Source organism: Arachis hypogaea, chromosome 7 (assembly GCF_003086295.3).
Source record: "Arachis hypogaea cultivar Tifrunner chromosome 7, arahy.Tifrunner.gnm2.J5K5, whole genome shotgun sequence".
NCBI lineage: Eukaryota > Viridiplantae > Streptophyta > Magnoliopsida > Fabales > Fabaceae > Arachis > Arachis hypogaea.
Genome location: NC_092042.1, coordinates 1,002,490 through 1,025,292, shown reverse-complemented (window position 1 = coordinate 1,025,292; position 22,803 = coordinate 1,002,490). Strand labels below are relative to the sequence as shown.

General features: G+C 35.5%; 4 protein-coding genes across 14 annotated transcripts; 3 read left to right on the top strand and 1 right to left on the bottom strand.

The window, feature by feature from the left end:
* Window positions 1-2,496: 2,496 nt before the first annotated feature.
* LOC112701759 (uncharacterized) lies at window positions 2,497-6,033 on the top strand. Of its 2 annotated transcripts, XM_025752510.2 has the most exons (3): window positions 2,497-2,730; window positions 2,839-2,929; window positions 3,449-6,033. In XM_025752510.2, the coding sequence occupies exon 3, from the start codon at window positions 3,556-3,558 to the stop codon at window positions 5,665-5,667; it is 2,112 nt and encodes a 703-aa protein (XP_025608295.1). In that variant the 5' UTR covers window positions 2,497-2,730; window positions 2,839-2,929; window positions 3,449-3,555; the 3' UTR covers window positions 5,668-6,033. The 2 variants fall into 2 exon arrangements, with proteins under 2 accessions (XP_025608295.1, XP_072055972.1); XM_072199871.1 differs by having other exon boundaries at window positions 2,505-2,929.
* Window positions 6,034-6,818: 785 nt separating this feature from the next.
* Window positions 6,819-16,200, top strand: LOC112701756 (uncharacterized). 7 transcript variants are annotated; one of them, XM_072199866.1, is made up of 8 exons: window positions 6,842-7,025; window positions 7,421-7,623; window positions 8,458-8,534; window positions 10,601-13,557; window positions 13,687-14,404; window positions 14,502-14,659; window positions 14,893-15,024; window positions 15,203-16,200. In XM_072199866.1, exons 4-8 carry the CDS (start codon window positions 10,621-10,623, stop codon window positions 15,941-15,943), a joined length of 4,686 nt encoding a protein of 1,561 aa, XP_072055967.1. In that variant the 5' UTR covers window positions 6,842-7,025; window positions 7,421-7,623; window positions 8,458-8,534; window positions 10,601-10,620; the 3' UTR covers window positions 15,944-16,200. The 7 variants fall into 7 exon arrangements, with proteins under 7 accessions (XP_029143641.1, XP_072055966.1, XP_072055967.1 ...); XM_072199865.1 differs by lacking the exon at window positions 8,458-8,534 and having other exon boundaries at window positions 6,822-7,025; XM_072199867.1 differs by lacking the exon at window positions 6,842-7,025 and having other exon boundaries at window positions 7,393-7,623; window positions 10,597-13,557.
* A 204-nt stretch (window positions 16,201-16,404) lies between these two features.
* On the bottom strand, window positions 16,405-17,376 carry LOC112701757 (uncharacterized). Of its 3 annotated transcripts, none has more exons than XM_025752505.3 (3): window positions 17,289-17,376; window positions 16,999-17,199; window positions 16,405-16,890 (listed from the first exon to the last, which is right to left on the bottom strand). In XM_025752505.3, exons 2-3 carry the CDS (start codon window positions 17,164-17,166, stop codon window positions 16,684-16,686), a joined length of 375 nt encoding a protein of 124 aa, XP_025608290.1. In that variant the 5' UTR covers window positions 17,167-17,199; window positions 17,289-17,376; the 3' UTR covers window positions 16,405-16,683. The 3 variants fall into 3 exon arrangements, with proteins under 3 accessions (XP_025608290.1, XP_025608292.1, XP_072055971.1); XM_025752507.3 differs by having other exon boundaries at window positions 16,999-17,205; window positions 17,289-17,363; XM_072199870.1 differs by having other exon boundaries at window positions 16,999-17,376.
* A 219-nt stretch (window positions 17,377-17,595) lies between these two features.
* Window positions 17,596-22,108, top strand: LOC112703846 (disease resistance protein At4g27190). Of its 2 annotated transcripts, XM_025755477.2 has the most exons (4): window positions 17,596-17,726; window positions 17,829-18,072; window positions 18,386-21,449; window positions 21,984-22,108. In XM_025755477.2, exon 3 carries the CDS (start codon window positions 18,412-18,414, stop codon window positions 20,752-20,754), a length of 2,343 nt encoding a protein of 780 aa, XP_025611262.1. In that variant the 5' UTR covers window positions 17,596-17,726; window positions 17,829-18,072; window positions 18,386-18,411; the 3' UTR covers window positions 20,755-21,449; window positions 21,984-22,108. The 2 variants fall into 2 exon arrangements, with proteins under 2 accessions (XP_025611262.1, XP_072055964.1); XM_072199863.1 differs by lacking the exon at window positions 17,596-17,726 and having other exon boundaries at window positions 17,796-18,072.
* Window positions 22,109-22,803: the final 695 nt, after the last annotated feature.

Below are 22,803 nucleotides of genomic sequence, written 5' to 3'. Positions count from 1 at the left end.
TTCTTTTATTCTTTTTTTCTCTTTTGTTTGGACAGAAAAATGTTTCTACTTAATTAGCACTATGCAATTATGCAAGTATAGTCAGATATTGTTTACATTCTTAAGGCTTAAGGCCTTGTTAATTAGGGAAAAAAAAAAACAAGAAACTCTATAGCATGAGCTTCAGTTCAACAAGTAGTACTGTAAATAGTAGAAAAAGTGAAAAACAAACTAAACTTTTTTTTTTCACTATTTTTGGTCAACTTGAATGTGATAGGCTCATTATTTCTTCTTCTTCTTCTTCTCCTCACATATAGCATTTGCCTTTCTGTTATTTTTATAGAAATTATATTTTTAAAACACATTTTATAGAACTTATTAGTTATTACAGTGCTAAGGACATAAAATGGAGCGCAAATCTGTCATTCGAACCTAAAAAAGTTTGCACCTAACTCTAGTCAAAATTTAACACTTATGATATATACATTTGATGAAACTTTTAATCTAAGTATTTGTTTAGAAGCATTTCACTGATATCTCTTACAAATGCCAATAAACTATAGCTCAAATTGCGTAGTTTTTTCATCTTCATTTAAATGTTTTGAGATCGAGTCTTGGTCTTAATTTTTTTTATAAAAAAATACCCCTTACAAATTAAAATAACACAAAGTTGAGATTATAATCATAGGATACTACCGGGCTAAAAGAATTTAACTGACCAATAGCTACAAGAATAGTTCTAATTTGGTAATTAATAATTAAGAAATGGTTTGTAAAGTAATATATACAAAGACTTAAAATCTCAATGTCATTTGGAATATTCTTTGCTTTCATTCGGCGATATATTATTTTGTTGATCTTTATTTTTGGAATAAGCAAATGAAGCAAGGCCCCATCACTTACACTATTAAGAGAAATCCTACTATAGTATCATAAGAAGAGAAAATGTCCAAATAAAACTATGGCTAACTAGGTAGCTAGTAGCCTAGCTAGTAGTATAGTATAGGCATATGTTCATACAAAAAAAGGTAGGAGACATATTACAACAACAGTAATGAAAGCAAGTAGCATATTTAAAAGGGGGTGTGTGTGAGGCTAATTAAGTTAGGTTTTATTATATATCTAAATGTTTAAGCTTTTGAGAATGATGATTATGATAAAAGCAGATAAAAGTTAGGCTTAAGCTAGCTTGAACAAAATTTTATCATAAAATTTAAACTTCAGATGTTACTTTTTAGAGGGAAATTCCGAAATGTGAACTATACACCGAGGTTGGTGAATACAACCACTACAGTTCTTTTTGGTAAAAAAAAAAGATTTTTATTTTAGGTACATAACAATTAATATTTAGCTGAAACTAGCAAATATCTTTGGGCCCTTAGCGTTAGCCCAATAAATGACTTAAATGGTTGTGGCTAGCCCAAAAGTTAAAAAGAAATTAAGAATTCAGAATTTGTAAATGCTTGACAAAAAAAAAAAAAAAGAATTTGTAAATGCAAGTTAAAAAGAACTTTAGATTTGTGTAACTAGAAAGTTTTATGTTCCAAATTAGAAAGTAATAATTTGAAAAATAAGCTAGGTGAATCATTCAACAAATTTATCATTTTCAAGTTCATATATAATCCAAAAAATAAATAATGTACTATTACGTGTATAATTGATATATCTATGGGTAAATTACAATAACTTTTTCTCCAAATCATCTAATATTACAAACAATACTTTTTAATTTGTTATATATTGATTTTGTTTTAAATAAAAATACAAGTGTAATAATATCTCTAAACTTCATATAAAATATTAGTGTCACAATTGACAATGAAAAGATACTCTGACAAAATTTCGCTTAACTTCAAAGGAAAAAAATCAATATCAATACTCTATTTACATATTATAAAATATTCGTTAATTATTTTTCAATAAATTTAATTTAAAATGAAAATAAAACCTGAATCATGTATCAGAAATCAGTCCACAACACAAAAAAATATGTGATCAGGAGTTATCTTCTGGGAATTTTCTTGCTAATTTGAATAATTCGCACGAAAAGGAGTATATTCCTTTATTTTTATTTTACAACAAAAGATATATTATTAATATTTTATATATTTAGTTAACAAAACATATATATTTTTGTCATTAAACCATTATCAATTCGGTCTAAACAGAATAAACACACAGTATATTTTTTTATCAAAATATCACATAATTATAAACGAAATAAAATATAACACAAACTATTAATAAAATAAAGAAGGTATTTTCTTTGTTTTTACAAAAATAATAATAAAAAAATTAGTCAAACTAAAAATCAATGAAAATTGTGGAGCATTCAGACTGAAAACTCTCCAAACCATCATCCAACATTGCACCAACCATAGGATACTGTCTAACATCTAACTCCTACCAAAAGTAAATATTAAAATAATTTTATATGATGATAATAATAATAATTAATTATAATATTTAGGAAAAAAAAACTTATTTTTATATTATTATTATTTTAATGAAAAAGATACGCACCTGGGGCGCAAGTTAGCATGTTCCAACAATGTTAATAACAGCGTTTACTAGCTCTGAAAATTATCATTTTTATTTTATAAAAAATTTTCCCTATTTTTATTTTCATTTTTTCCCCCTTTACCTTCGCTTTCGAAATCGGCGTTTGTCGGAAGCTCCTATTCAATATCTCATCGCCGCCGTCACCGCCGCCACTAACACCGCCGAGTCGGACCCACTTCGGATCTTCCGGTAGCCATTCAAATCGCACTTCTCTTAGAATTTTTCAATCGCAAAGGCTTCACCTTTACTATTAATCACACACCATACAATCGGGTTCTGTGTTTCCCTGTTTTTTAGTGCACTTAGCTCAGCTCAATTTTGCTCGATCTCCCAAGTACACGTGGCGATCTAGATCTTCTTCGACACCCCATTATAAGTTCCAATCTCAGTGAGTATTTTCTTTCTGCTCTTTCTCTTTTTAGCTTTAATTATTGTGCTTTTTTATTTTTTTTGGGAATAGGTTACGGATGTGAATTTTGGGGCTTTTGTTGTATATTTTCGATCTATGTGTAAAAGTTTTAGGTTATATCAAATTTAGCGGAATTTGGTTGTTAATTGAAAGATGGGTATTTTTGGATCATTTCTGTCACTCTTGGAGTGGTATCATGATATAAATGAATTGTTGGCTTTTGAAATTGGAACTGTTTAGTTTCTAGGGAGGTTTAGGGAAGAGATGGGAAAGTAAGGTTTCTATTTTTCCGTCATTGTTTTATAGATTTTATGTGGAGGATTGAAAATTATATGTTTAGGTAGTTAAGTAAAGAGCATGATCCGTGTTGTTTTGGTAGTTTCTGCCCACAATTAGGGCGTTTTGGTGCACCTGATTTCAAACTTTATGTTCATATGCTTATGAATTGGTGTTTTGGATTTAGGGTATATGTGTACTTACTTTTTTAGTTTATTCCAGACCTGTTGTCAGGCATGGAAACAAGGTTATACATGATATTGGAGACGATGCTGGGTTGGTCATAGTTTCTGTTTGAGAATTCAGCTGTGAAGTGGTTTGATTCCTAGATGGAAGCAGGGAAAGAGGAGGCACTCAAAGCAATAGAGATTGCTGAGAAGCGATTTGCTCAGAGAGACTTTGCAGGCGCAAAAAACTATGCCATAAAAGCTAAGACACTATGTCCTGGATTGGAGGGTATATCTCAAATGGTGACCACATTTGAGGTTTACATTGCTTCTGAGATTAAACACAATGGTGAACTAGATTATTATTCGATTCTTGGATTGAAACCGTCTGCTGATAAAGAGGCTGTCAAGAGACAGTACAAGAAGATGGCTGTGTTGCTTCATCCTGATAAGAACAAATGTGTGGGAGCTGATGGGGCATTTAAGCTTGTTTCCGAGGCGTGGACTTGGCTGTCAGATAGTGCTTTGCGCAGTACATATGACCTCAAGAGAAATGGACAGATGGGTGGGATTACTCAGACAAATTTGTCTTCTCCCCATGCTACAAGTTATAGCAAAAGTTCCAATTTGCCGACTTCTCATGGTAGGCACGACACCTTTTGGACAATTTGCACCTCTTGTAAAGTTCAGTATGAGTATCTGCGCAAGTATGTGAATAAAAAACTTTCGTGTAAGAACTGTCGTGGCACTTTTGTTGCTGTTGAAACTGGGGCTGCCCCAGCAAATGGTTCATTTCCATATTGTCCTTGGTCCTATGTGCCAGGAAATGGGTATGGAAGTCATTCCTATGATGGAGTTACGTATGTCCCAACCACTGCAGCGACCTATTTCAACGGCAACGGGGTCGCAGGATACCATTCTGGCCATGGGTATGAATATGTTTCAAATGTTTCATTTCAGTGGGGCTCTTCTGGACATGCGAATCAAAATGGACCAACGACCTTACCTACTGATTCTGTTTATCAAACCAATGGAAGTGTGAAGAGGGGAAGACCAAAAATCAAATCAGTTGATAAGATGCATCGTGTGGCTGAGACTGCGATCAACGCAAATTCAGATGTGTTGTTTGTTTATAATGAACAACAGGATCTTAAGATGAGTAGACCAGACAAGAAAAGGAAAGTAGTTACCGCAGCCAATTTTAAAAATGGCTATGTTGAAATGGGGTCAAAATGTGCTTCTGAATCAATTTTGGCTAATGGCAATGAAAGCCTTGGACAAGGCCAGAAGGTTTCATGTGGAAGTGAAGTTCAAACCAAGCAGTGTTCCATGGCACCAGCTTTTGATGCGAGAAAATTATTGATTGAGAAGGCCAGGACTGAAATTAGAAAGAAACTGGAAGAGATGAAGTTGGCTTCCGAAATTGCTGCTGCAGCAGCTGTCAGTGCAAGAGAAAAATCTCAAGCTGAAGATGGTCAAGTAAAAAGGGAGACATGTAGAAAAACAGTTCTGAATGCTTCTGGGCATCAAGTAGAGCGCAAGAAAATTGGTCCAGCCGCTATAACTGTCCCAGATTCTGACTTCCATGACTTCGATAAAGATAGGTCAGAGGAATGCTTCAAGCCAAAGCAAATATGGGCCTTGTATGATGAGGAGGATGGAATGCCACGATTATATTGCCTGATCCGTGAGATTATCTCAGTTGATCCATTCAAGATTCACATTAGTTACTTAAGTTCCAAAACCGATAGTGAGTTTGGCTCGGTAAACTGGCTTGATTCGGGTTTTACCAAATCTTGTGGAAATTTCAGGGCATGGAATTCTGATGTTGTTGACCAAGTTAACATCTTCTCCCATCTTTTGAGTAAGGAGAAGGCTGGTCGAGGTGGTTGTGTACGCCTATATCCCAGAAGTGGAGATGTTTGGGCTGTTTATCGAAATTGGTCACCAGAGTGGAACAGATCTACTCCAGATGAAGTGAGGCATCAGTATGAAATGGTGGAAGTGCTGGATGATTACTCTGAGGAACTTGGTGTTTGCGTTTCGCCCCTTATCAAGCTGACCGGATATAAAACTGTTTATCAAAGGAATACAGATAAAAGTGCCATTAGATGGATACCAAGGAGAGAAATGTTGCGCTTTTCGCACCAAGTGCCATCATGGTTGCTGAAGGGGGAGGCAGAAAATTTGCCTGAAAAGTGTTGGGATCTTGATCCGGCAGCGACTCCGGATGAGCTTCTTCATGCAGCAGCTGCAGAAGCTGATGCTCTTTAGGGCATTGGGGAGTAATATTTGGGGGGTTGCACTTTAGCATACTAAGTTCTCAATATTTTAGATTTAACTGTTACACTGTGTCCCACTTGGTCAGATACCAATGAGGCATTAACCACGGGTCTTTTTAGAGGATGAAATTTTTATTTTGTAACATTAATCTCTATTTCTAGACACCGAGATGTAGTAGTAGTGATTGCTTGTTGGGTTAAGTTTCTTGTTGCCATAGGAAGTGTAACTCTTTGTTAAGAGGCTCAGGGCAGATTTGTCATTTGATGATAGCTCTGCCTACTTTGTAACTCTACTTCTGGCCACTATTTACTGGCAAAGAATTCATTCAATGAAATGAAGGCTGAAATCAAATTTAAATGCAACTTCTTCAGAGACAATGTTATTGAGGGGAAAAAATTGAGGTAGAGAATTTCTGTGCTGTAACCTTCTTGACAGAACTGAAGGTGAATTCAATGGTCAAGTTATGAATTCTTTTGTCTTTATTGTTGTCTCGTTGTGTTCATAGTTGCTTTCCCTTTGCAAATTGGTCATGTTAGGAAAAAGATCGTCTAAAGTGTAAAAATTTGTAGTGAAAAATTAGAGGTTAATTACTATTAAATTTGCAACCTTTACTATTAAATTTGCAACCTTTATTAACTTAAGAATTTCATCCTGTTATTATGTAATAGCATAGTTAAAATATATAATTCTCAAACTAAATACTCCATTGCTGAGTGCTAACTTACATATTCATTGGACGGCCACAAATTAAGGCAACACTCTTGCCAATGGTGTGTTTCTCATCCCCCCAACAATCCAAAAATACTAAGTCTGTGAACCATTTCTGATGGGCCTAAGTTCATATTTCAAGTGAACTCGTCCAAAAACAAATCATAAAAAGACAAGAATCATGCCATGATAATGATAAAAATGAGACAAACTCCCACATTGGAAATGAATTCTCTCCAGTTTTTTTAACACTTGATAAGATACACTGTAATTTTCTACCTTTAATTCTATAAGTGAAACAAAAAATAAATAAAAGAAAGAGTAATGAATGGTTAGATTAAACATTGGATACTATCCAGTTTTTTTTTTTTTTTTTTCACTGGAGAGGATCCACTCCCTAGAACATTAAAGTTGCATTTGGTCAAGGATAAGATAATGCGTGGAACTAACATTAATTAGTTAAACATAGTCATAGACAGACCAAGACTTGTCAAAGTCGTCGACTTAGGCTGCTTTTGTTTGTTTTATTAACTGTAACTGACCTTGAGTGAGAATTTCTATGGCTGCTGCCTTGCATGTTGGAAGAGAAATGATAGTTGCCAGCTCAAGCGTGTGTCTTCAAAGCGCATGCAGAAACCCAGGTTCTTATAACACAATTAGCTTTTTGTTCGGTTTTCTTTACCAACTTTACCGTTTTGTACTATGAAAATGGTGTATATCATTGGTTTATGCTTAAAATGTCCTTGGATTTGAGTTTCTTAAGTAGAGTTTTAATGCCTTTGACATTGCCATGTTGAAATCCATGGTAATTGTAAGAGAGCAAGATATACTTGAGTTAAAAAGCTACCAAGTGAATATCAGTACTTAATAATGAGAAGATTATTAGTAATACAAGTCACTATTATAATTTATGAACCTTATGTAGACAAATATAAGAGTGGACCAACTTGTAATTAATAGCTAACTACCTAACTAAACTAATTCATGACATCTCTAATAATTAGTGTCATAGTATTCCAAATATATCTGTGCACAGTGATATGGTTTTCATGAACATCGAAAAGCTTATTGCAAGGAAGTGATCAAAGACTGAGGATTACCATATTCTCTGATTGTTGTTTGAGATTGATCAAAGACTGAGGATTACCATATTCTCTCATTGTTGCTTGAGATTGGAGCAACGGGAACACTGAACTACTTGGAAGTGTTAATTTTGTGTTGGAAAGTCAACTAAACAAGGTAAGTTTAACACAAACTAAGTTACTTCATGTTTTTTTAGCATATAGGGAGCTAAGCCAGAGTTTTTTTTTGTATATGAACTAAAACCAGAATTCTTATGTAATGATCAAAGACTAGTTAATAAGGTGTAAAGACATATTTAGATCTTTATTTTCAAATATGTTAATCGAGCTTTCAAATGAAAAATAAAAATGTGAGAAGCTGAAGAAGCTGATGCTCTTTAGGGCATTGAGGAGTAATATTTGGGGGGTTGCACTTTAGCATACTAAGTTCTCAATATTTTAGATTTAACTGTTACACTGTGTCCCACTTGGTCAGATACCAATGAGGCATTAACCACGGGTCTTTTTAGAGGATGAAATTTTTATTTTGTAACATTAATCTCTATTTCTAGACACCGAGATGTAGTAGTAGTGATTGCCTTGTTGGGTTAAGTTTCTTGTTGCCATAGGAAGTGTAACTCTTTGTTAAGAAGCTCAGGGCAGATTTGTCATTTGATGATAGCTCTGCCTACTTTGTAACTCTACTTCTGGCCAATATTTACTGGCAAAGAATTCATTCAATGAAATGAAGGCTGAAATCAAATTTAAATGCAAATTCTTTAGAGACAATGTTATTGAGGGGAAAAAATTGAGGAGGTAGAGAATTTCGGTGTTGTAACCCTCTTGACAGAACTGAAGGTGAATCCAATGGTCAAGTTATGAATTCTTTCGTCTAAAGTGTAAAAATTGGTAGTGAAAAATTAGAGGTAATTACTATTAAATTTGCAACTTTTATTAACTTAACAATTTCATCCTATTATGTAATAGCATAGTTAAAATATATAATTCTCAGGCTAAATGCTCCATCGCTGAGTGCTAACTTACATATTCATTGGACGGCCACAAATTAAAGCAACACTCTTGCCAATGGTGTGTTTCTCATCCCCCTCTTTTTTTTTTTCTCCTTTTTGGTGTTATCTTCCAGATAGTAAACAATCCAAAAGTGCTTATTTTGTATTTGGATTTTTAGTTCTAAAAGTGCTTATTGGTTTTGAAAATTGCACGAGACATTAATATTATTACTTTTCATAAGTCAAAAGTTCAAAAAAATTACTTTTGAAGCTTTCCAAACGAGCCCTAATAGCAACTTATAAATAAATTATTTTGTGTTTAGATTTTTAGTTATAAAAGTATTTATTTTAAAGTTTTAGCATTTGGATAAATAACTCAAAAAATACAATTTTTTTTACACAAGAAAATAAAAATTAAAATAACTATCATAATTGAATGTTTACATAACCTAATCACTAAGATCATAATCGTTTAGGCAATTGATTCTTTATTTGCTCTCTTATTAGTTCCATTTTTTAGACAATTGGTTCTTACCACGTAATATCATTAAAAATTGGTTCTTCTACTTCACCTTCACCCATAACGGTGTTCTTGTATGTGGTTAATAGTAATAAAATTTTAATTTACAATAATCTTGATGACAATGCCAAAGAAATTATTGTGTAGTTAGTGTTTGCTATTTTATTGTGTATGATATGGTAGGTGAACATAAAAAACAAATATAAAATGTGTGTAAATGTATATTTTGTTGTTTTTTTATTTATTTTTTACTCCTATTAGCCTCCTTCTTTATTAGGGTCAAGAACTTGTTATAACAAACTATAAAAATAATAACAAGCTATATAAAAATAAAATCACATATGAAAATAATAAAATTAAAACTGAGATTTCATACCACACACAATTAAATACAAATTTAATAATAAAAATAGAGTGGTAAAATGATAAAAAAAATAACTGGAAGAAAGATATGCAGTAGGTGGTTTGTTTTAAAATGGTGGTGGAGGGTCAATACTACAGCAGATGAATCATTACGTGAAAATGGTGGTGAAATGACACTGTTTCTAAGAGATGAAACCTTATGTGAAAATGGTGGTAGAGGACCAGTATTTCCAACAGAAACAGAAAACATTTTCAAAGAGCCAAATTTTTTTTGTTTTGAAGTCAATTTTTTTTAGGAAAGTGATAGAATGACTTATACGAAAATAAGAAGTCATATATTTCTACTTCTTCAAAAAACCGTGAATTAACTTTTCGAGAAATTAAAAGCTTTTTTTTTTAAATGATGCCAAACACGCGTATTATTAACTATAACTGATCTTTGAGTGAGAATTTCTATGGCTGCTGTCTGCTGCCTTGCATATTGGAAGATAAGTTAAAAGGCTACCAAGTGATAGAATTTTAATGCCTTTGACATTGCCATGTTGAAATCCGTGGTAATTGTAAGAGAGTAAGAAATACTTGAGTTAAAAGGCTACCAAGTGAATATCAGTACTTAATAATGAGAAGATTATTAATAAAAAGTCATTGTTATGGTTTATGAACCATATATAAGAGTGGACCAACTTGTAATTAATAGATAGCTAACTACTTAACTAACTAATTCATGACATCTCTAATAATTAGTGTCATAGTATTCCAAATATTCTATGCACAGTGAGATGGTTTTCATGAACATCGAAAAGCTTATTACAAGGAAGTGATCAAAGACTGAGGATTACCATATTCTCTAATTGTTGCTTGAGATTGGAGCAACAGGAACACTGAACTACTTGGAAGTGTTAATTTTGTGTTGGAAAGTCAACTAAACAAAGTAGGTTTAACACAAACTAAGTTACATCATGTTTTTTTAGCATATAGGGAGCTAAGACAGGGTGTGTTTTTGTATATAAACTAAAACCAGAATTCTTATGTAATGATCAAAGACTAGTTAATAAGGTGTAAAGACATATTTAGATCTTTATTTTCAAATATGTTAATAGAGCTTTCAAATGAAAAAAAAATGTGAGAAGCTGAATCCACTTATGCTAATGTGTATTTTTGAGGAAAACAAAAAATGATATTTTCTAGCACATCATTCACCTTTCAATATTGTGTGTAGTTGCTACATCACATGACAAGTTCATCTCTTGTGCTTAAGTCAGGTTGCATTAGCTGAGTCTTGATGGATTGCATTATTGGTTTTGCCTCTTCCATTGCAAGAGATTTGGCATGTGGTGCAGTTGATGAATTGCGCTATCCCTGTTGCTTCAACAATTTTGTCGACGACATTCAACGAAAGGAAGATGCATTGATAAGAACAAGGAATGGTGTAAAAAGCCGTGTTAAACATGCAAAGAAACAAGCAATAAAGAATACTGAAGTTTTTGATGCATGGTTAGAGGGATCCAGCCCTCTCAAAAACAATATAGAGGATCTGCTCAAAAAAGCAAGAACAAACAAGAGCTGTTGTTTTGGACTTTGTCCAAATTGGATTTGGAGATACCATCTTGCCAAGAAATTATCAAAGGAAAAACAGGAAATTGAAAAGTGTATTGAAGAAGGTAAAGAGTATATCCAATTTGAACGTGTAGCTTCGCTGCCGCCCACCCTACATCTCTCTGCAGCAAAACGTTTGAAATTTGATAGTATGCAATATCCTTATGAGCAACTTATGGAAGCACTTAAAGATGACAAGGTTACTACTATTGGATTGTATGGCATGGGAGGTTGTGGTAAAACCACCATGGCATTGGAACTTATGAGGACTGCAGAAACTGAGCATCTTTTTGATAAGGTGCTTTTTGTGCCTGTGTCAAGTAAGGTCGAAGTTCGAAAAATCCAAGATAAGATTGCTAGTATGCTACAGTTTGAGTTTCCAGAAGATGGAGATAGGGAGAGAGCCCAACGTTTGAGCCAGAGACTAACTCTTGATGATGAGAGTACCCTTGTGATCTTGGATGATGTGTGGCAATTGCTTGATTTTGGTGAAATAGGAATACCTTCGGGTGAGGATCATGGAAACTGCAAGGTTCTGATCACCACACGATCCGGAACAGTATGTGGTTTGATGGATTGCCAAAGAATAATTCACTTAGCAACTTTAACTGATGAAGAAGCATGGTTTCTTTTTCAAAAGCAAGCAAACATATCTCTAGACATGGATAATAATCTAAAGCAATTGGGAAGACTGATATCAGATGAATGTAAAGGGTTACCTGTTGCTATTGCTGCCATGGCAGGGACTTTGAAAGGCAAGGCCGAAGATGATTGGAGGGTCGCATTAGACAGACTAAGAAGATCAATTCCAGTGAATATCGAAAAAGGTTTGCAAAATCCTTACAATTGCCTGCGAGTAAGCTATAATAATTTGGACACTGAAGAAGCCAAGTCACTTTTCTTGTTGTGTTCTGTGTTCCCTGAAGATTTTAACATTCCAGTGGAAACTTTAATCAGAATTGCAATAGGGTTGGGCATAGTTGGAGAAGTTAGATCACTTGAAGGGGCAAGGAACGAAGTGAGTGCAGCGAAGAATATGCTAATAAGTTCTTGTTTGTTGTCATTGTCACACGACAATGATGATGGAGAATGTGTCAAAATGCATGATTTAGTTCGCAATATAGCCCTCTGGATTGCAAAGGAAGAGAATAAGATGGTGAAGTGTGCCTTGGAAAAGGATGTGACTTTTGAATCCAATTCCATAAAATATTTGTGGTGTAAGGAAGTTCCAATTGATTTGGATTGTTCTAGTATTGAATTTCTCTGCATAAAAACAGATCTGCACATTTCAGATGAAATTTTTGAAAGAATGGAAAGCCTCAAAGTTTTGTCTCTATGCTGGGAAGGTACTCACCGAAGAGCGCTATCAATCGCCTCGTTCAAATCGCTGTTGAACCTTCGCTGTCTGTTCTTAGAATGGTGGGAATTAGGTGATATCTCATCTATAGGCTGCATGAAGAAACTTGAAAGTCTTACGTTGTGTCTTTGTTCATTCTTTGAATTACCTGATGTTGTAACTACACAATTGACAAACTTGAGATTGCTACATTTGTCAAAGTGTGACATTGAAACTGATCCTTTAGGAGTGATTGGAAGACAACAACTGTTGGAAGAACTGTACTTCTATGATTATGAATGGGGTTTTGATATTGGAGAACATGCAGAGTTCTTAAAAAAATTTAGTGTCCCTCAAGCATTGCGGAGGTATCAGATAAAATTAGGACCTGAATTCGAAGATTATGAGAAAGAGATTCTCAGTGGTCATAGAACTTTAGTTCTTAGTTATTTTGATACATCAAATGCAGCAGTTGTGGATTTGGCCAAAAAAGCAGATGTTCTGCTCCTAGCAAATATCAAAGCAGGTGGGAAAAACATCATCCCTGACATATTTCAAATAGAAAGTGGAGGAGCTATGAATTACAGGTGGATTGAGCTTTGGTTACGCGATTCTGAGACGATAGAGTGTTTGGTAGATACTCGCAGCCATTATAGACAAGTAGGAGCTCTCTTTTCCGAGTTGCGCAAACTGGCAATCGAACGTATGGAGCACTTAGGAGCATTATACCATGGTATGCCTCCGGCTGGCCTTTTCAAGAACTTAGAGCAACTATATATCTACAAATGTCCAGTTTTAACATGTCTCTTCGTTCATGCGGTTGCTCGAAATTTGATACAGCTGGAAAAACTAGAGATAGTGTCTTGTGATGGACTGAAGTACATAATGGCAGATGATGACACAGAGGTTAAGGAGATTAACAGAGAAGATGACATTTTGGTGTTCTCAAAATTGAAGCAGCTTCGAATCAATGGGTGCTCGATGCTGGAATATACAATTCCAGTAGCCTTTGCTCAAAGCCTTGTACAGTTGGAGTCTCTGGAAATTTCCAGATGTGGTGAGTTGAAACAAGTGTTTGGACAAAGCATGCACCAAGGTCACAATCAAAGTGAACCTGATATCGAGCTTCTTGCTCTCGAAAAGCTTCAACTTACTTCCAACTCGAATATGGTTAGCATTTTCCCCCAACATTGTTCTGCAACATTGCCATCTCTGTATGAGTTTTATCTGTGGGATTGTCCAAAGTTTGATGTAGCTGTCAATTCATCCAAGGCTAATCGTTGGAAGGTAGGATTAACATGTCATTAAGAGTAATCTGCCATTACCTGTGAATTTATTAATTCATTTCCTTTCCTTGTTAGTTATACTTTCTCTTTTTCTTTTCCGCACTTTCACATTTATATTTCATGATTACAGGACGTTAGGATCATTGAGAAGGAGTTCCTGACTTCAAAATCTCTAGTGATAAACAACTCCAACATGGAAAGTATTTTTAACCTTGATCGGGTGGATACGCATGGACAACCAATCACCTTGAGTTTGCAACACCTACGAGTGCTTTATCTATGTCGAATGAAGTATATCTGTGTTGGTCTGGAAAACTCCTTTGCCTTTCAACATCTCAAGAAATTAGAAATATATGGATGCGAAAAGGTTGAGGTAATCTTTCCTGTTTCTGCTCTGCGATACCTACCCGAATTGGAGCGACTAGAGATAACAGAATGCCAAGCCTTAAAGCAAATCATTGAAGAGGATGTGGAGAGTAAAAGGAGTTCGAATCGTTTTCATCGGCAGCCATGCTTCCCGAAACTAGCTGCACTTTTTGTCAACAATTGTCACAACTTAAAACGTCTGTTTTGTGTGTCTGCATCAAATGATCTTCCTAATCTAAAGTTGCTCATCATATGGGGTGCCAGTGAGCTAGAAGAACTGATCAGCGATGAGATCGGGAAGGCGAAAGTTGAGCTACCAAAGCTTAAGCTTGCAGTGCTAACCTATCTATCCAGTCTTTGCCAAGAGATTGAACTGCCCAGTCTAATGCTTCGTGTTGTCCATGATTGTCCAAAACTCTCTTTGACTTCATCATTTCCTACGCTTGAGGAGTTTGAAGGAAAACTTTCTGAATTGAACAAAGGTAAGTATTCTTCTCCAATACATACTTTGTTATGCATTTTTTTGCCACCAAGAGGTTCATTATCTGATAGAGCCCTGATATAATTTCTTTTTGGAAGATTTGGAAATTGATGAATTTTATAGGTGGAAGTTAGTCAAGATGGTAGGTGAAATTATTAAATCAGATAGCAGAGTTGAGGATCCTACTAAGGAAGTCACTACATACTTTCCAGTTGGCGCTGAAGATGAAACCAGAAGCACTATGGAAATTCATCAGGTATACAATGAAACACAACTTGAAGTGAATAATTGGTGTAGAATGATATCAAGAAACGTTAACATATTTAATGTAATTTGTGATGCTAACTGTAACTGACCTTGTAAGTGAATAATTGATGTAGAAATGATATGAAGAAACACTGAACATATTATTTTAATGTAAATTTTGATACTAACTGTAACTGACCTTGTTTCGTATATTTGCGTTGCGTTTGTTTTGGTTTTGAATAGAGTATTAAGAGAGACATTGGAGAAGGAGCTGCTTCACATAATGGCAAGACAGTAACCCTCTCAAATCATTCACAATCAGCTAGACCAAAGTCAGGCCAGTTAGTTAATTCTCGGCATAAATCATATTCACATGTAAGTTCATTTTATGCAAATTTGATGTTGAATATTCTTGTTCAACTTGTTTTGATTTATATTTATCAAATTTTTAGTGAATATGTTGTTGCAATAATACGAAAGTTGCTGCCTAGCAAATTGACGAGACTAACGCTGATGCTTTTTTCTGTTACTCTTTTCTTCTTATTCTTCACAGCCAACAAATAAAAATAATGACAATCGTCCTGTAATTGTTAGAGATTCCGAGTATGATGTTCCCATCAGTTTCGTCCAAATAGGGGAAGAAGACAACAATGACCGAAAAATTGCACCTTCTGTTTCTGTTCTCGCAGAAAAACATCCTGTCACCGAAGAAAATTTGGTGGAGAAGGTCGTTGCCGACATAGAAGAATCTCTAAAGATGCCTCTGAAGGACATAGCTAGTTCTGAGGCTAACTGTCTTCGCCTTCTAACTGCTCTTAAATTCTTGTCTCACCTTCCTCTAGAAGATGAGACTCTATCAAGTGGACTTAAAGCAGTCATAGACTCCTTACACCAAGAATTTCCAAGCATTCTATGGTCCTTTAAACAAGCCTTTGCTGCCACGCATAGATTTGCAGTGCTTGAAGAAAAGAAGAGATGCATTATGGAAGAGCCGAGTTATCAAAACGAGAAAGCCTATGAGATGGAAGAAACTGTGAAGAAAGGAATCATTAGGCTGGGGAAAGAAATAGAGGACTGTGAAGCTGAACCGTCATCTCTTGAAGAGGAAAAGAAGCAATGCATTTTCGAAAGTACAAGGATGAAAAAGGAATCTGAGAGTGTGAGGAGAGACATTCCCCAAATGGTGGAATATCAAAGAAAAGCTAAGCAGCAATTATTTGGGGTCAATTATAAATGGTCAGCTTTGTGTAGTCAATTTCAGCTTAACCACATGGTTGCCAGAAGACCCTCTTAAGGATTCTTCATGATCGTTTATTTCTGCTTTTATTTTCTTTGTGAATTTTCCAAATGTATATTCCTCCTTTATTACTGTACTTAGTATCTATTTTTTTTTTTATAACTACTGATTTGGTGTAATGCTTGTTGTTTGAGGTCAAGTACACTTCCCAATGGTTTGAATAATCCAAAACTTTCACTTGTAATGGTCTTCCACTTCCTGTTAAAAATGAATGTCTTCTTTTTCAAGAAGAAACACTTGCATAGTGCCAGAAATTTTGTTGCTTATAACACAGTTAATAATGTCTTTGTATGCATAATAACTCCATTCCAGCACCACGATTAATTGCAGAAATTAAACTCAAGAACCGGTTCACAAAGGACAGAACCAATACAGCTAATGCTTAGAAAATTTTGTAGTAGTGAAGTTCATTAGCAGCAAAGACTTTCTTTTGTCAGCCAGCAACTTCAAAGACATGATTTTGCAAATTTTAGCCATTATTTTGCTCATCAAATTTAAGCAAACAATAGTGCTTGCTTAAGGTATGTTTCTCTAGTTAAGCTTTCCATTAACTTTGTATGCACCTATATAAACCAATAGCACTCATGATTCATGAAACACTTTGAACTTGTTTCAAATCTCTAGAAAGCCTACAATGATCTGAACAAAAATGTTTGCAAAGACAATACAATAACTTGCAACCTTTATGTTGAAACATTCATACACTATTGTTCTTCCTCCTAAGAAGAGAAGAAAGACTAACTTGGAGAGGGCTTTTGCTTTGAAGGAAGAGATGATGGTGTTGGCTTAGTAGCAGCAGCAGGATCTGTAAACCAAGTCGTGTATAGGAACTGCTTGTGTGCACCAACATGGTTACAAACAAGACGAAGCTTCTGCCTCTCCCTCATCCATCTTAGCATTATCTTCATGTGATTCTTGCTCGTTAAATCTTTCAACCCTACTTCCTGATAACACGAATATGCATTTATTCATATATATAAAATAATCACTACTCACGTCAATAACAAGGATTAATGAAATGGTTAGTTAGTTAGTTAGTTACGGTTAGTTACCTTGACACGCTCCCAGGTGTTGGATACAGTGATTGGACCATTCTCCTTGACGATATCGTAGAGGACGGCGGTGATGGTGTTCCTCTGCTCCGGCGGTGTCTTCATCGCAATAGGTCCCATCTTCGGCTTCGATTTCTTAGCTAAGAATCTCACTGCCGTCCCAAACATTTTTCTTCTTCTTCACTTGATTCTACCAACACACTATCCCTATCACAGTCACTAACATGTATATCTATCTATCGAATTTAACAACATTTTCGAAACATAAGAACGATGAGAAATGAGCTTACCTGTGCTGTGCTTTCCTCCTCTTCGCAGTTCTCTCGCAGCAATGGAAATGCTCCATTTCTCCCGGTTTAGAAGTGGGCCTTCTGACATGGGCTGGTCTACCTTGCATGGATATATTTATAGTGGTTACCAATTTTCTGGCCCAATAAGAAAAAGAAAGCCCATTCCAAAAAAATAAATTAACAAGCCGATGACTACTGACCGAGAGGTCAACGCAGCAATAATTTATTTTTTGTCTTTTTAGATTAAGTGTCAACGATTCTATCCTCATTTCAATCACAATACTAGTCACCAAAAAAATCCCAATACTAAAGTCCAAGTAATAGAAGAAAATAAGAAAAAGTGGACCAAGGCTTGCTTTCATAGTTTTAATCAATCCAGAATAGTGAACCAGACTTGCTTTTCTTTCTTAACTCTTTTGAAAGAAAAACTCAAAAAAGGTTCACTCTGATCACTCACTCGCTAGTGGAGCTCCCACGCTATTTGTTTTTTGCTAACAATAAGCTTACTTTTTATTTTGTTGGTTTGTTAATTGGTTGCAGGGAGAACTTGTGATTGTTGGAAGTTGAAAAGACGTGACTTCCCTGCTGCACCCATTCACTTGTCAAGTTTGCTGTGGTGTCTTCAAACTTCAAAGTTGAAAGTGCATGCAGATGCAGATGCAGGATTTCCAATATCCATGTTGACGCAATAATGAGGATTATCTTATATTCTTCTCATTCTAATTCGATGATTGCTGTTTGCTGCTAGAGGTTTGAGTCAACCTTGTGTTGGAAAGTCAACAAGGTAATTAATTTATTTTACTGTTAGTTTGTTCGTTCTGTTTTCACATTCCATATTGGTTGTTGATGTGTACTGATCCTGAAAACTGAAGCGGCCATTTTTATAATGTATGATATGATATATGAATATATATGCTCATAGATCAAACCGTGTCTTTGTTTGATTCATTTATAAAAAAGAAACAGCTAAATCTTATTACAAGGAAATCAGGTTCTTCAGTTCTAGTTTTGCTTACCTTTCAGTATTATTATCACTCGCCAAATCTGCACAAAAATTTTTCTCTCAAAATTAATTATTGCTTTCATCTCGTGTTCAGGTGAAGTTGCATTTAGTGGAGTATTGATGGATTTTGTTAGCAGCTTTGCCGCTTCAATTTCAAGAGACTTGGTCTGTGGAGCAGTAGACGAATTACGCTATCCTTGCTGCTTCCACGACCTTGTTGAGGGCCTTGAACATGAAGACAAAATGCTTGTGGACACAAAAAAGCGTGTCCAAGAACATGTTCATCACCAAAAGCGGCAACTGAAAAAGACTGATGAACTAATGCACAAATGGCTCAACCAAGCTAACAACCTCTCAAATGATGTGGATAATTTACTCACAGAAACAAGGACAAACAAGATTTATTGTTTCGGGAAGTGTCCTAATTTGTTTTGGCGATATCGCTTGGGGAAGAAGTTAGTAAAGAACAAAGGGGACGTTAAAAAGTGTATTGGAGAAGGTAGCAAGTATATGCAGTTTGAACGGCTTGCTTCGCTTCCAGGCTTGAGATACTTTTCTCCTGAAAGATGTTTGAAGTTTGAGAGCACCCAATCTGCTTATGATCAACTCATGCAGGCACTAAATGATGACACTGTTAACATGGTCGGCATGTATGGGATGCCAGGATGTGGTAAAACCACATTGGCAATGGAAGTTGGGAGAAAGGCAAAAGAAGAGGGGCTTTTTGGGGAAGTAGTCTTTGTTCCTGTGTCTAGTGTTGTGGAAATTCAAAGAATCCAAGAAAAAATTGCAAGTTGGCTACAGTTTGATTTTCCTCAAAAAGAGGAAATTCAAAGAGCACAATGCTTGGACAAGTTCATCGGAGAAAATCATGAGAATGTTCTTTTGATTTTGGATGATGTATGGCATAGGCTTGATTTTGAAGCCATAGGAATTCCCTCCTTTAAGAACCACAGGGGATGCAAAGTTCTCATCACCACACGGTCTGAAGCAGTTTGTTCTCTGAATGATTGCCAAAAGAAGATCCGATTAAAGACCATAGAACTTGAAGAAGCGTGGAAACTTTTCCAAACTCAAGCACAGATAACTGAAGACACTTCTAATGCCTTGAAGAAATTGGCACAAGAAATTTCAGATAAATGTGAAGGACTGCTTGTGGCAATAGTAGCTATAGCTAACACTTTGAAAGGCAAGGGTGAAGCAGATTGGAAGGTTGCGTCAGATAATCTTAAAAGATGTAAGCCTGTGATCATTGAGGGAGGTTTGCAAAATCCTTATAAGATTCTGCGTGTCAGCTATGATAACTTGGACCCTGTAGAACAGTCACTTTTCTTGTTATGTTCTGTATTCCCTGAAGACTTTGAAATTCCAGTTGAAGATTTAATCAGAATTGCAATAGGGGTGGGCCTAGTTGAAGAAGTTGTCACATTTGAAGGGGCAAGAAACAAAGTAATTGTAGCTAAGGATAAGCTTTTAAGTTTCAGCTTATTGTTAGATGCTGTTGGAGTAAACTGTGTCAAAATGCATGACTTAGTTCGCGATGTAGCCCGTTGGATTGCACGCAATGATGGTAAGGCAATTGAGTGTGTCATGGAAAACAATGCAAACTTGGTGGATAGCACTCCGATAAGATATCTGTGGTGCAAGCAATTTCCAGTAGAGTTGGACTGTTCTAGTATTGAATTTTTATGCATAAAAACAGATACGGAAGTATCAGAAGGAATTTTCAAAGGAATTGCAAGTCTCAGAGTTTTGATTCTTTGCTGGGAAGGCCATCAGAGAAGAGAATTCTCAACCATGTCCCTCAAATCACTGACAGACCTTCATTCTCTATTCCTAAGTGGGTGGGAATTATTTGACATCTCGTTTGTGGGAGATATGAAAAAACTTGAAAGTCTTACATTGCATAATTGTTCTCTCCCTGAATTAATTGATGTTCTAGTCACACAAGTACCAAACCTGAGATTGCTAGATTTATCAGGATGTGAAATGGAAGGGAATCCATTTGAGGTAACTGGAAAGCACCCGCGAATTGAGGAACTGTACATCAATGATGATAGGCCAGAATGGGATTTGGAAGATGAAGACCCTCCTGAATTCTTCAGCAAGTTCAGTGTCCCCCAACCATTGGAAAGGTATCAAATACGACTGGGCAAATACTTTTCAAAATATCAACAAAAGTGTCTCAGTCATGGCAGAACCTTATTTCTTAGTTGTTTTGACACGTCTAATGTGGCAGTCAGGAATTTGGCCACGAAAGCAGAAATTCTGTATATAGCAAATATTCGTGGAGATGTCAAAAGTATCATCCCTGGCATATTTCAAATTGAAGGAGGAGGAGGAGGTATGAACCATGGGTGGATTGAGCTGCTGATAAAAAAATCAGAGAATATAGTGCATTTGGTTGACACCGGCAAACATTTGAATGAAGTAGGTTCTCTTTGTCCGAGTTGCGCAAGCTAACAATCAAGCGGATGAAGAAGCTAAGATATTTATATCATGGTCAGCATGGGAGTGGTCTTTTTGTGAAACTAGAGGAGCTGTATATAAAAAAGTGTCCACAATTGCAAGGAACATTATTTGACTGGAAGCTGAACTTGTGCAGTCTAACGGCCTTGAAATTGTTTGAGTGTAAAAAGCTGACATCTGTCTTCACGCTTGCTGCAGCTCGTGTGAGCCACTTGGAAATACTGGAAATATTGTACTGTGATGGAATCAAGCATGTATTAGAAGATGATGAGGAAATTGAGTCAAGTAATGATGATGATGGCTGTTTAGTGTTCCAAAAGTTGAAACGGCTATTAGTTAGAGGGTGTAAGAAGATTGAATACATAATCCCAGCCACATTGGCTCAGGGCCTACTACATTTGGAATGCTTGGAAATAGAAGATAATAATGAGTTGAAACATGTGTTTGGCCACTCCAAACATGGAGCCCAGAAGAGCCAAAATGCACTCAAGATTGATCTTCCACGTCTAGGAGAGCTTGCTCTTGTTAAGTTGCCAAACATCATTAGCATTTGCCCAAGAAATTGCCGTGCAACATGGCAATCACTACATCAGGTAGCTTTGCGGAATTGTCCTGGGTTTGTCATTGAGTCTGCCAATAATTGCATGGCTGATTCCAAGAGAAGACAGGATGACCAGAGTATCATTGAGGTACAATTGCTTAATTTTTCGTTTCGTTGTCAACTTGTTGATTATCTGCTTGCGCAATTTGACAGGAACTGTAGGAATCAGTATAAAAGAGGAGCTCCACATATAACAATGCATATTACTCTATTGGCATGCATTTATGATTAATACAACCAAAACTGGAAAATGTTTAAACCAAATTTCTTAAAGACATACTAAGAGTAAGGTGCAAATACTTCGATAAGTGTAAGCTGGGAGATTCCATTTATTACAGAGCTTGTTACAAAAACAAGATTATTTTTAGTACTGTTATCTTTAGAATGTATTTGTTTCATCTGCATTTATCATTTTAAACAGTCAAAAATGTTGGAGTGTCATTTTAATAAAGAATTTACTATTCTCAAGACACAACCTACGCAACTCCTAAAACAAAAAGAGAGAAGAACAATAGTATTTCAATAAATAATAATTACATAAAATATGATTATGGTTGTTTACTGCTGAAATTATGTGATGAATTTTTCTTTTTAAATCTTTATTAACTACATTAAACAACAGATAAAAGGCAATGACTCAAGTTTATATGAGATACGAATGAAGGAGTGTGAGTTAAAAGCCGTACTTGAGGTGGCAGAACGATTCATTGATAAGGAGCAAGATCCATTGATGAAATGTTTACAAAAGCTAGGCTGTATATACAATGCTCTTATACAATCCATGAATCCCCAAAATCTTGAGCAAATGGTGGTAAGTGGAAACACTAATGCAGGAGAGTTTCAATACTTGCTAGATTTTCATTTGGAATCTAATCAAGTGGAAAATTCCCCGCCATCAGTTTCCATTGTGAACTACAGATTTGGTAAGTATTTCACGCTATTTTCACGTGATTTTTGCATATGTCCTTTTGGAAGTGTCTTTAGAGGGGAAAAATACTTAGTATATGAAGTTACTTTATATATGTATTAGTGCTCGAAATTTAAGCATAGTCTAAATTAATAGACGGTTTACTTAACAATCAGTGAAGCAATATACCTGAACCATATAGAATTATAACTCATCTGCCAATCAATTTTGAATTCCTTCATTTTTCCTGTCTTCCAGGACCATTCAATCTGTGCAATCTCAAAAGTCTGATATTAAGATCTTGTTTTATGCTACGAACATTGTTTGAACCATCCACAGCTATTAGCTTGACTTCATTGGAAGAATTGATGATAGCCGATTGCCATGAGTTGAAATATGTAGTAACTTCTGAAATTGCTCATGGAAATATAGAGGAAATAACTCCAGAAGATTACGAACCACAGAGTTATGCTTCAATGTTTCCAAGATTGAAAAGGATCAATGTTATGAATTGTCGCTCATTGGAATATATACT

Coding starts and splice junctions, on each gene's coding strand:
- LOC112701759 (XM_025752510.2), top strand. CDS start 3,556: ATGGAAGCAGGGAAAGAGGAGGCACTCAAAGCAATAGAGATTGCTGAG.
- LOC112701756 (XM_029287808.2), top strand. CDS start 10,621: ATGGATTGCATTATTGGTTTTGCCTCTTCCATTGCAAGAGATTTGGCA. Junction 13,558..13,686: donor CCAAGGCTAATCGTTGGAAG/GTAGGATTAACA, acceptor TCATGATTACAG/GACGTTAGGATCATTGAGAA. Junction 14,405..14,501: donor ACTTTCTGAATTGAACAAAG/GTAAGTATTCTT, acceptor TCTTTTTGGAAG/ATTTGGAAATTGATGAATTT.
- LOC112701757 (XM_072199870.1), bottom strand. CDS start 17,166: ATGTTTGGGACGGCAGTGAGATTCTTAGCTAAGAAATCGAAGCCGAAG. Junction 16,891..16,998: donor ACACCTGGGAGCGTGTCAAG/GTAACTAACCGT, acceptor TCGTGTTATCAG/GAAGTAGGGTTGAAAGATTT.
- LOC112703846 (XM_025755477.2), top strand. CDS start 18,412: ATGGATTTTGTTAGCAGCTTTGCCGCTTCAATTTCAAGAGACTTGGTC.